Genomic DNA, 12,641 nt, shown 5'->3' with positions numbered 1-12,641 from the left:
GTGGTCTTCAATAGTTGGGGAAATGACATCTTGACTTAGTAGTTCATTCCTTAAAGATAGAGATATTAATTTTATTTACCTATGTAGATGTTTCTATTATGTTACAGTAGGCCTCCTCCTGGTCCCTTTGAAGTCACTGGCTACAACCCGTTTGACATTAATGGGAGAGTAATAGATAGTTCCTTACTCTTATAGTAAGGCCTGATCTAGCAATTCAACAATCACTGAAGTTAAAGGAAGCATTAACTCTACAGGGCTGTAAAACAGACTAAAATATCTTCTGAAAACTCATATGCCAGTTAAATAAAGAGAAGATTGTGCTTGGTTTTCCCTTTGAGGAATGGAAATGGTTTAGATTTTTTTCTGAAGCCTAAACAGAATATTCAAGTTAATTTGGAAGGAATATAGGATTTGTTGCTAACATCTGCAGCTTAAGCAGCTGGTAAAATTCCGCTAGCATTTTCCTCTTATTGAATACTAAATTCAACCACTCTGACAATCCTCCATTCTGTTTTTTTTTTCTTTATTTTTTAATAGAGTGATATCTGGACACAATCTTAAATTATTTATTTATAAATTATTTATTTATAATTATTACTTATTTTTTTAAACTGCTAGACAGCATGAGTTAGGTTACCTCTCTCCTGTGTAACTGTGCCTTTTCTTTGGGAATTCTATCACAGATGCTGCTCTGTCTGCATCTGGCAGGGCTGAGCCTTGCTGCCCAGTGCTGCCAGCTGCTGGAGTCTGCACTCCCACCACAGAGTTCACTTACCTGCCACCTCAGGTTTTCTGTTGCATGCAGGCCACTTCCTAACAAGATTTTGTCAGATCCGTTTCTACTGTTTGAATAATTTGTTCTACTTGCCAAAAGAAAAGTTTTGACAGCTGTGAGATGGAGAACTTACACAGGAAGACAATAAGCAAGCCTGAGAGCTGCCTGTAATAAAAATGGAATGGAGCTGAACAACTAAAGGCTGGAGGAGCACGCTGATTTCTTAAGAAGTAGTGCAGTGTTTATGAGCAACAATTCACATTTTTGCTTCCAAAGAATAATTATTCGGTGTTAAAATATTTCTGGGATACTTAAAATTATGGATAAGCCTACAATGGACACTGAGTACTTACGTGTAGGCAGACTAATTTTGATTGTAAAACACATGCTTCAAATGTTTTTTGCTTTCTACTTAGGGTGCTGGACATTTAGTTATAAAAAGAAGGAATCACATACAATTTTTGATCTTTCCAATAACAGATCAGAAAAATACCTAGCATTTCATTTTCAAGCAGAACATATGAAACTATACCAGAAGGAATAGAATTAACCTCCTGACAGTAAAGTGCAAGGGCTAATTAACAGGATAAAATTCAAAGAGTTGCAGGCTGCAGCATGAGTTTTAGTGGTAAGGATTTTGAGAGATGGGCCAAATTTGGCTGAAACTACTGAAATTGTGAAAATTGTTTTGCGTCATTATCCAAATTCTGTCTACTGATCACTTGCACACAGATGAATGTAGAAACAAGTATATTAAGGAAAAAAACACCCCTCCAAGAAGAGTTTTTTTACACTCTGGTTAGGGTTTCACTGGAAATAATGTTGCAGTTCTGTAATTCTCTGAATAAGGTAAAACTGCTCCTGAAATGGTACTCCAAAATTATTTCAGTTACTCTTCTGAGTGAGAACTCTGAAAGCCTTAGTTTAATTCTTATCAGAACATTTTCCAAAGTTGCATCTATATAATAATCGGCTGCTTCAGCGCAGAGCAGAAACTCTGTATTTGCTATGTCTAAGTTCAAATTTGTGCACACATAGATAAATGAAATATGCAGCTCACATAATTACTTCTTTCATTCTCAGTTGAACTACTGTAATATCACTATAAAATAAAAGCAGGAAGGATATATATTGTAAGAATTTAGAAAAGCAGTTATCAGTAAGCAAAGTTGTGATGGCACAGTAATTCATTTTCACCTACACTTCGTTGAAAATGCTTGATACATCATTTGAATGGCATTTGAAATGTAAGAGAAGACTGCCTTTGCATCCATGTTAGTTAAAGAGTAAAAGAAGTGAGAAATCACTTAAACAACATCAACATGCCAGCTCAGAATTGTCCTACTGAAGCCACCATCAACAAGTCTCAGATCAAAGTAGCAGATCAGGCACTTGAGCAGTAAGACACTTGAACAGTAAGAGTGAAGAACCTCAGTAATTGAAGTACACCTTACAACTGTCCACCACAAGGACTGTTAACCTACGTCTAGCAAACATGGCAGTGCTGTTACAAGCCGTAGGTGTTCTGGATATATTAAATTAACATGCTGTGTCAGCCTGTGAGTTCTGAAGAGGAGAGCAACCAGCTTTTTCAAAGGAGCTTCAAGCTATTTGTCCGTACTTTTCTGCAAATCTCAGCTCTGTGAACACTGAGATTAATAGAAAACCTGTTCTTTATTTAATTTGGAGCCATATACACATGTCTATGGCCTCCCTCCATAAACACTTGGATCGCTCTTTGCACTGACATAACTGTGCTGGTAGTGAGCCAGAGTAGGAAAGGAAGTAGTAAAAACACTTCACAGTAATGCAGCACTGTTTGTAACTCCAGTCTTATGCTGGCGTGACATGTCTGATGTCACAGAAGACATAAAATGAGAATGCTAGTATAAAAGAAGCAGATCTTCCATCATGCAGTAAGGCACAAGTAAAATCTAGTCCCTTCAGCATATTGGCTATGTATGTTAACCAAAGTTAATTCAGATTTCAAAGTGCTTGCTTGTGATTGGAAAACAGACTTTAAAGGTAACAGCCCCAACTGTTCATAATGATTCTGTCAGGCATTTTTAAAGCAGTTCACCAAGAGATCTTGAACACTCTTATAGATGTGAAGAGACATGAAATCTCAGGAATGGAGCTGGCCATGCAGTTAAACACAAGACTTAATTTTGTTGCAGTATGAAGCTGGTTGAGTCCTTCGGCAGCTCAAACACTCAAGAACTGTAGGCATCACTGACAGCTTTACCACTGACTTCAGGAGTACTGTTTTTTCACCTTTTCCTTTCAGTAATTGATTTATTTTAGCCTACTTTATTTTTTGTTATTTGTTAGTTTTGCTGATTTCCTGCTTTTCTGTCTTTTCCTACTTATGCCCTTGCATTGATCAGATTATAGATTGCACCAGGTAACCCAAGCAGTGGACATTTTGAAGTAGACTTAAAGAGCACTAGACAGTCCCCACACCCAACCTTCATTTTTTTTTCCCATTTAGTTAGATTGACTTATTTGTTCATTATTTACATTTGGTCAGAAGTAAGTAGCCTGAAAACTCAGAAATATGTGATTAACAGGAATAAAGATACAAAAAAAGTCTATAGGGAATTCTGAAAAAAAAAAAAAAAAACCAAACACAGGGCTGGAGTAGAGAATTAGATTTCAGATTGTCATTAGTCAGAATTGTGCACACTGAGATGTAAAACCCACTGAATTCGAGATGAGTTAATTTACAACTGTTAGAAACTCAACTACTCTATGAAGCCAATCATCACTCCAAGATAGTTATTGCATGCAAACAACTGGTACATGACGTGTGAATCTATGATGCATGAATCTTCATTTATGATGATAGAATTGCTTGTAGAAAATGCGCTGCATAGTTAGCATCGCAGTCACTTGATTAAACAAATGAACAGATTTCTAAATCCCATTATCAAACTAGCTCCTATGTGTAAAGAATCCTTTGTTAATCTGTAGTGGAAAGTACTCATAGTTCAGCCCTTTTTTCTTCTTGCAATAACCTCAGTGTCATGTTCTTATAATCTCCTGATTTATCACAAAGCAATACTTTAAATAAGACCAGAAGTAGCTGTAATGACATAGATACTTAAAATATGGATAGAAATAGAAATTTAAAAATGATGTGTGCAAAACGTCTCCAGAATTTAAAGTTTCATTTAGCATCAAGAGGAAAAATCTGTTAGAGGATTGGATTCTGATGTATTACTCTTATGTCGATAACTGTCAGGCGGCTCAAACTTTGGTCTATGCTGAAATGTGTAACGGAGGCAAGCCTGTAAGCATGGCTTCAGTGGGAGCAGGAGTAGCATCAACACAGGGTTTTACAGGCAGCTCAAAGCCAGAATACTCTAACAACTTCCTCCTACTCTCAGTTCGGTATTTTCTGCTTAGCAACAGAAGTCTTTTGGAAAATGGGTCATAAAAGCTAATAAAAAAATAAGGCAACAAAATGAATTATATATATATACACACACATATATATATACATGTATGTATCTAGAAACAGAATCTATTTGCATCATGTATTTTCCACATACGATAACTTAATACATTAGGAATATACTCTGGGTAACATCAATGGGCCAAATTCACCTTCTTTACCTTCTGTAGTGTTGTACCTGCATACAGCAATAATGGATTTGACAGTTGGTCCTGCATGATGACAATACTACATCAAATGCAGTATCACAGAGTACCCATTGAATGTCAAATATTACACAATTATGAACTAGAATATCTTCTTGCTTTTTATATTACAGTAAGTAAAGTTTATTGCTTCTAATGACCAGCAGGTACCTTATAAAGACAGCATAGAAGTTGGAAACACATTTCATATACTGTATTATGCATCTTGGAACACTGCGGTTGGCAGATCATGATCATTAAAACACTTTTCTTCATATTTTGATCTTTGCATTTTGATTTTGCTTTGCTAAACACACATGCAAACTAGTGGATTTAACTTTGTCAGAAGTGATATGTCGAAAACATTTAGTAAAACTTACTGGTTTTGATTTGTTTTGCTGAAGTCAGGCATGAATGGCATGCAGTATATTGCAAGGAAAACCAAAAGGACATTCATTTCCAAAGGATTTATATTCTCCATGCACATGTAAAATGTCTGTTACAAAAATTTGTTAGAAGTGTGCCTTTTTGCTTCTTTTTTATACAAGTGTACATGCAATTACCTGTCAAAGCTAAACCTATTTACAAAATTTCACACAATACATCCTTTAAGTGAATAATACATGAAAGGCCAGTGTTTTCAGTTCTTTTGTAACACTGTACAAGATTAAAAATAAATAAGGCATTATAATACAGTTTATCACTAATTAAAAAATGTTGGTTTTTCACTGTAATACAAAACTCTAACTTGAAAGAACATTATGGCTAAATAGTCCTCCTGCCTGGGCAGTACACATACAGAATCTGGACTTGCCGATGCAGAGAAAATAAGTTGTTTCTCCTATGAGCAGGTATTCATTTAACACATGAAAATGATTCACTCTAGTTACTACAGTGATCGGATGTCTCAAAGTGCTGAAATGGCACAGGTCACATACTTTTTCACTTCAAACAGTAACTCCCAAGTACTTTTGCCTTACAGATAAATTATGAGCAAAAGTACGCAGCAGACTTTCCTAACCTACTCTTTTACAGTGTTGTAAAATGGTGATTTAAGCTCAATGCCATTGGGAGTCATCACTATAACCCAAAGCAAAACTTGGCCTCAGAAGCTCAGCTCCTGACTTTTGTAAGCGTTCTAAACTTCTGGTGGTTTCTGCAGGCTTTCACCTGCACCTAGAGAAAGCGAGGGATAATTTGCTCGTGTTTTTGTGAAGGCAACAGAGTGTGACTTCTTACAGCTGGAAGCAGCTACAAATAACAATGAATTTACAGGTTGGATAAAATAGCTTTCTAGCCAGCGTGAATGGAAAATATTGGGAAATATCTAGCCAGTAATGCAATTGAATGCCAGCAGAGAATAGTAGTTAAAAAATCATTTCAAGATAAAGGTAGCATGGGAACACTTCTGAAATTAGCTCCCAAGATAGTAAAGAGACTTTGAACATCTCTGACACTTATTTCCTATATAAAGAACAAAAACCTTCAACTATTACTGTTATCCTAAAGAGAAAATGTGCAAACTGATGTGAAATATTGTGCTTGGTGTTGACACGCATTAACATGCCAAAATGGCATCACGTTGTTGTAGGACTCATATCTGTTAATTGTTTCTAGCTAAGAGCTGCACAGAACAGTGAACAGAAATGCAGGAGGCTATTCTGCCCACAGTACATAGTTTAGCTACCCTCAGGTAAAAGTAAGGGACTCTGGGGTACTGTGAGGCAAAACTGACTCTTTGCTGGTGCTGCAGCAAGGTCATCCAAACAACAGTTTCAGAGCTTGACCAGAAAATTAATAAATGCAAGAGAGTAAAAAATTGCATTAAGATGGGCCCAACCCAAATCCCATAGAACTATTTTAAGGGATATTGGAGTTGGCCACACACAATCTTCAGCCAATTTTTAGTTTAAAAAATGATGACAGACTTTTCTAATTTGGCAGAATACGTACATTTATGGAGTTACTGGGAGTCATTACTATCTCTGTGTGTTTTTGATGAGATAAAAATGCAATACAGCAGAGAGATTAAATCTGTCATCTAAAGCTACTATACAAGAACTGAAATTAAACAAATGTACACACAAAAAAGGAGGAAAATGATATGAAAAGAGGGGGAATGCACAAAGAGAACAGCTTCATCACATCACAATTTATATTCCCTGTAGGAATGGTTTGTAAAAATTGCCTTTTTTTCACAGCTGTTTACTTTGTGAATTTTCCATAATTTTATACTTCTTTGTCCACTACTACATAGAAGTAGAAAAAATACAGATTTTCCCATAATAAAAACAGCAACAACAACCACAAAAAGAGCATTAATGCTAGGACTCAAAGTCTGGAAACTGACTTAAAATGCATCATCAGTGATGGCATAAGATAGCAAGGCCAAACTGGACCAGCTGCAATGCCAGAATCCATCCAAGGTACACTCATGCTGCTCTAGAGGCACTAACTAATGCAAAGGAGCCCCACAGGTAGCTAGCCAATGGAATGGTCCTTTCCATTGAAGATGAAGGACATTCTTCCTAAAACACTTGCCATATTTGCATGCTGGAGAAGAGGATCAGACTTAGAAAACCTCCATAGTAATTCCACTAGCACTTGTTAGTCTTTTAAAATATCAAAACAAATGATTTGAATTTACTCTGCTTTGTAGTAGCAGTAGAAGTAAAAGAAATGTTTTATTATTATCGGTGATATTTCACCAAGTCTGCTGATTCAAAAATTGTATATTTTGGTCTCTTTGTTAATGGAACTGAGAAATTAATGCTTTTGCATATACAACTTTCCATTTTGGTTAAATATTTAGCTTAACTGCATGATGATTTAGTTCTCATAAAACTACTAGAAACCAAAAATATGCAGTGCACTTTGCATGGATACCATTTATTCAGTTCAATTTGTGAATATTCATTCTTTTAAATTTGTGCTCTCTATATGTATTTATTTAAGTGGCTACAAAACAGAGTTAAATAATTTCTGAATAACACTTGTGAGCTGAATAGCTGTTACAGATAAGAAGAAATTCAGTGATTTGTCACAGGTCAGTCAGTGTGTACATCTAATAATTAGGAAGCAATCCTCAGTTGTTCACAGTCACTTCAGGCACAATACTAATTTTGCTAGCTTTGTAATGAAAAACCTAACTGACAGGATACAAAAAAATTAGGTAAAATCTTGCTGAAAAGTGGTTGAATCTCACTGCAGCATGCAACTACACGGGGAATAGAAACTTCTGCAGGTTTTGTCTAACGATTTACATCTGTTGACATAAAATCTGTTCACATGCTTGTAACAACAAAATAATAACTTTTCCAAAGTAAATGCTGATTGCATAAAAATCACATTCCTCTTTCCACTGAAATCAGTAACACAGTAAGCCTCCACAAAGTGAATTGTGACATATAGTACATCCAAGTTTTCATCAGTACAACCTCAACATCTTCAGCCCTCCTCTCCTCTCCTCTCCTCTCCTCTCCTCTCCTCTCCTCTCCTCTCCTCTCCTCTCCTCTCCTCTCCTCTCCTCTCCTCTCCTCTCCTCTCCTCTCCTCTCCTCTCCTCTCCTCTCCTCTCCTCTCCTCTCCTCTCCTCTCCTCTCCTCTCCTCTCCTCTCCTCTCCTCTCCTCTCCTCTCCTCTCTTTCTCTTCTCCCTTGCCTTGCCACGCCATACCATGTCTCTTCACCCCTCTCCACTCCTCTCTCATGGTCTCACCTAGCATACCCTGCAAGATTTACATACTTTTAAGCAATGTAAAGATTTGCTTCTCTTTTGGAAAGCAGTGAGGCTGGTTAGCTTGTGCAATCCCATCAGAACATTAAAGCAATGGTCTAAGCATGTCATGACTCGTTCATGACAAGTTCACTCTCCTTCAATACAGAGCTGTACAATACATTTCCCATCCAGACTGGTGATTCAAAAAGAAACCATGCATGATAAGATGTGGGCTGCATTGAAAAACAAAGCAATTAAAATATACTTCCTTTTATTCAGATTAAGTGCAGTCCTCACTTTCCTGGCTTGTTTACTAGTGAGCTCTTCATTTGTGCAAAGTTTGACTGTGCTTGTTTCTCAGAATGATAGCTTTCTATAATTGTCCAGCTTTGAATCATGAGCCTACGTAGAATCAAGATATAAAAAAATAATCTGTGGCATCAATTTAAAAATCAATTAAGACATAAAACTATGTTGACAAACATACAAAGCTAGCACAAAGCTAGCAACAGCATGTTTGTCTGTGGGAAAATTCTTTAAGATGCTTTAAAAGGTATAGCTAAGTCCTGGAACTGAGCTGTTGGACTTTTGCTATCTGTAAAAGCCTGAAATAATACCATCTTTCTGCTCTTTGATGTTGTATATAAAGGCATGTTTCTATATTGCATAAGCATTTTGCTGTGTTTACAGGGTGGCTCCTTACAAAGAATCAAATGACTTCTAAAGATCAGCCATTTTATCTTTGTGGTTTTTTTTTTTTTTCTTTCAAGAACAAACAAAAAATAAACAAACAAACATCAAATAAAACTCATCATATTGCTCTTCTGCCAAAATTTAAGCTCTGTTCTTCATCTGCTTTATATCCCAATGCATGTTTTTGGAGCATGCAAGTAGAAATTTAAAAATGCATAGTATTTAGCAATTTGCTGAATCCAGCCTTCATTACTTGGCCTTTGACAGTGCAATGAACAATTTTTTGTTCACTCATGCACTGGGAACAGTTTATCTAATCCTTGCTGTAGCCCAAAAGAACCTTTATCTGCCACATACTCCACATGCAGCTTTTCTAATCCCAGACCAAACAATGCTGGCTATGACAAAAAGAGAAATCTCTTTGATATGTCATTGCAAGTGGATGTGTAAATAAATACATATTTTTATTTTTTCATATATATATTAGGTCTACATAGGAGTGTTTGTATATGTGCATATACAGATTAAAAGATATACACACACACAAATAAGTGTTTGCATGTTTATCTTTTTTTTTTTTTTCATTTACCCATTAAAAATGCCAAGAAAATATTCCTTATTTCCAGAAAATCAGTTTTTGACTCTTCAAACAGAATTTCTAGCCCTTATATGTTCCATCCCAAGAGTTCATTACACAGCTCCCAAGCTCTCTTTGGTTGGGTTGTAGTGGTCCTTGGTTAATGCCATGGCCTATGACCTCTGATCTTTTGGTAAAAATTCAGGCAACCATTGCTCTCCACCTTCGTAGCAAATGGCACAACCAAATTTCCTTTGCTCTAAGCCTCCTTCACAGCTGGCACAGAAGGAAGATAATGCAGTGTTTGATTTGTGTGAGTGGTAGATGCTTGATCTGCTCCAAGGCCAGCTTTTGGAGTTAAGCTAGCAACTGAGGACACTGACGGACAGCTGGTGCCCAATTTTGTTTGAACATTTGCTCTCCCATAAGGATACATTTTCCGCTCTAAGTTTAAAGACTGTGTTTGTGAATTATTTCCATTGGCCTTTCCTTCCAGTAAATAGGTCAACATTTCACCTTTTCCCTTTACACTGACTTTACCCCTGCACACAAATTCATAACTGCACCTCTTTAATATTCGCTGAACTTCTTCTGTCACCTAAGGACAGAAAAAAAAGAGTGATTAATTTTTCCTGTTCACAAGGTAAATCCTAGAACTGTCAACTGCTCCCTCCACTTTTCATTATCCATACTGAAATGCACATGAGCAGAATGAATTAGCGTGTACTGCTGCTCCTGGCTTCGCTTAAATAATTAAAAATCACTGATCAAACTAGAATCTGAGAATCAGAATTTCTGGTGTGAGCTAATAAAGCTCTAATCATCAGAAAATATGTAGCCAAATTCTCCACTTTTGTAAGCTGGAGTAAGTAGTTTTCCATTATACGCTTCACTTCTTCATGAAATGTATGGTTATATTCTCAAGATTGCTTAGAAAATGCAGTGACACATAAAACAGAAGGTACATAAAGTTTGCAAAGTTATCTTGGAATGCACTCGCCTGAATTTTCCCTTGCACCCCAGTACTATCCATCCGGCTGGCAACGTTTACAGTGTTTCCCCAGATATCATACTGTGGTCGTCTGGCTCCGATGACTCCAGCTACTACAGGCCCAACATTAATACCTAAAATCAAAAAACATAAATCCTATAAAAAGGATGTAACACAAATGACTCATAATTCTCCCAATCACAGAACACAAAGAGTGTTAATGTGAACTCAACTTCTGCATTTGTAAGAGTTTTAGAAACAAAACAAAGACATACACACCAATATCTTATTGGAAATGTAATATGATAAGAAACATAAAATTTTTGTTTGTCTGTAGATATTTTTGTTTGGTTGGTTTCAAGAAAAGAAAAAAAGTAATGGTACTACAGAGTTTAGCTGTGAAAAAAACCAAGACATTTTTTAAAATATCTTTCATTTTTTTTTTGCTATGAATTCCTCTGTGATTGCTCCCCTGAAGCCTTTTAGTGGCAGATTTTCCAGGTTGAATGGAAATATTGACCATGAAACACAATAAATGGTGTAAGAGTAGTATGTCACATTGCTTATCAGCACAAGACAACTCAGGGAAACACTGAAGAAGAAGACAGTATGTGAAAATAGCTCAAGCATCTTTTTTGGGAAAACCATTGGGCTTATCTCTACATTTCTGACTAATGTTGACGCCATGGGATGTTCCATCTTCTCAGCATCCTGAAGAGCTGTTGATGTAAAAACCTCCACAATATCTGTGCCTTTTCAGGCAAGTTATGCAGTAGAATGGGATTTAAATATCTGCCTTCTGCTCCCTTATGAACAAGGGAAGACCAGTTACAGCATAGTACAAAAAGAATTTCAGACTTCTAGAGATGGATGTACAGAAGAACAAAGATGTATAAGTTTACCATTGCTATCCTTGATGTGTTTCTCACTATGCTGATAGAGAGATCAGTTTTCCACTTGTCTAGCCTGATTTCACAATTTACGCATGAAAACATAGAAACTGGAAAGAAAGGACTCAGGGGTAAGACATGAAGTAACATATATAGGATTGCATGGGAAGGATCATGTTGTCAAGACCAGAGAATCTGAAAACAGTTACAAAAACAGGTGTGAACACTGGCAAAAATAAAATGCAATAATAATATAAGAAAGCAGTAAAGGTAGAACTTTTGAAACAATATACATTAAGTCTAGAATTCATCAGGAAAGTTTCTTCAAGCACAGAAAAGGGTTTTTTTCAAAATTAAATTGAAGCTAATAATATGTTCATATATATGCAAAATATCTACATATTCAAATATCTGAATTTATTTGAGTACTCATATATTCAAATATTTAAATATCATCCATGGAAACTCCATCAAGTGCTAAAATTTATTCATAAAATTTTCTCTTTCAAATAAATTATTAATCAATTTTTTGTTAGTTACACAAAATGAATGAATGTCTGTACTAAGAATATTGAGCATGTCTTTTTTGTCATCACGGTGCAATAACTTGGAGTTTAAGGCATGGCAGAGATTCAAACACTTTGTTCTAATTCTTCCTGAATGGCAAGCATCTTAGTCTTCTCTCTGGCTTTCTCTAAGCAAAAATTCCATCCTTAAAATAAGTCCTTCTTATTAAGAAATTATGTTCCAATTATGTCCTGGCAGAAAGGACTGTTTATAGTGATGTGGAGGGGGAGGAGCATATTTCTTCTCTCTGGTGACAGGACCTGAGGGAACGGCTTGTAAGTGTGTCACAGGTGAGTCAGACTGGGTATTAGGAAAAGGTTGTTCACCGAGAGTCAAAACACCAGGATTGCTGTAGTTCAAAAACCATTTGGAGAATACTCTCACACATATGGTTTGAATTTTTGGCAGTCCTATATGGAGAGAGGAGTTGACTCCAAGGAACCTGCTTTAGAGGAGTTGGACTAGATGATCTCCAGAGGTCTCCAGAGGTCCCTTCCAACTCCTGATTCTGTGAATCTTTATGATTCTGTGATTTTTGTGGATCCCTCCCAACTTAGGATATTCTATGATTCTAGGATCTATGAAAAACTCTCACCATACTTAATGCCAATAATGCCTCTGCAAATGCAGGATTTCCTGACAGCCAAATACTGCCAGACTCAATTTACACCAGATTAGCAGCACAATACTATGTACACTAATAATATTGCATAATTTTCTTTTAGGTGTGAATAAACAGAGTAAACACACTAGAAATGGACACAAGTTTAATTTTTAGTATTGATGCTGTC

General features: G+C 36.3%; 2 protein-coding genes across 3 annotated transcripts in view; one reads left to right on the top strand and one right to left on the bottom strand.

The window, feature by feature from the left end:
* The window catches only part of IGFBP3 (insulin like growth factor binding protein 3), a 70,065-nt gene that overhangs the window by 55,268 nt on the left and 2,156 nt on the right, over positions 1 to 12,641 (top strand). The gene's annotated exons all lie outside the window — the stretch shown is intronic.
* Positions 9,492 to 12,641, bottom strand: part of ADCY1 (adenylate cyclase 1) — a 153,826-nt gene continuing 150,676 nt past the window's right edge. The window contains exons 19-20 of the mRNA XM_031592004.2: positions 10,403 to 10,527; positions 9,492 to 10,000 (exon numbers count right to left, since the gene is read on the bottom strand). Coding sequence (XP_031447864.1) covers positions 9,662 to 10,000; positions 10,403 to 10,527 — 464 coding nt within the window. The 3' untranslated portion in view covers positions 9,492 to 9,661. The remainder of the gene's footprint in view (positions 10,001 to 10,402; positions 10,528 to 12,641) is intronic.

This window comes from Phasianus colchicus, chromosome 3, assembly GCF_987193195.1.
Source record: "Phasianus colchicus chromosome 3, bPhaCol1.hap1.1, whole genome shotgun sequence".
Lineage (NCBI taxonomy): Eukaryota > Metazoa > Chordata > Aves > Galliformes > Phasianidae > Phasianus > Phasianus colchicus.
This window is presented reverse-complemented; position numbering and strand designations above follow the sequence as displayed.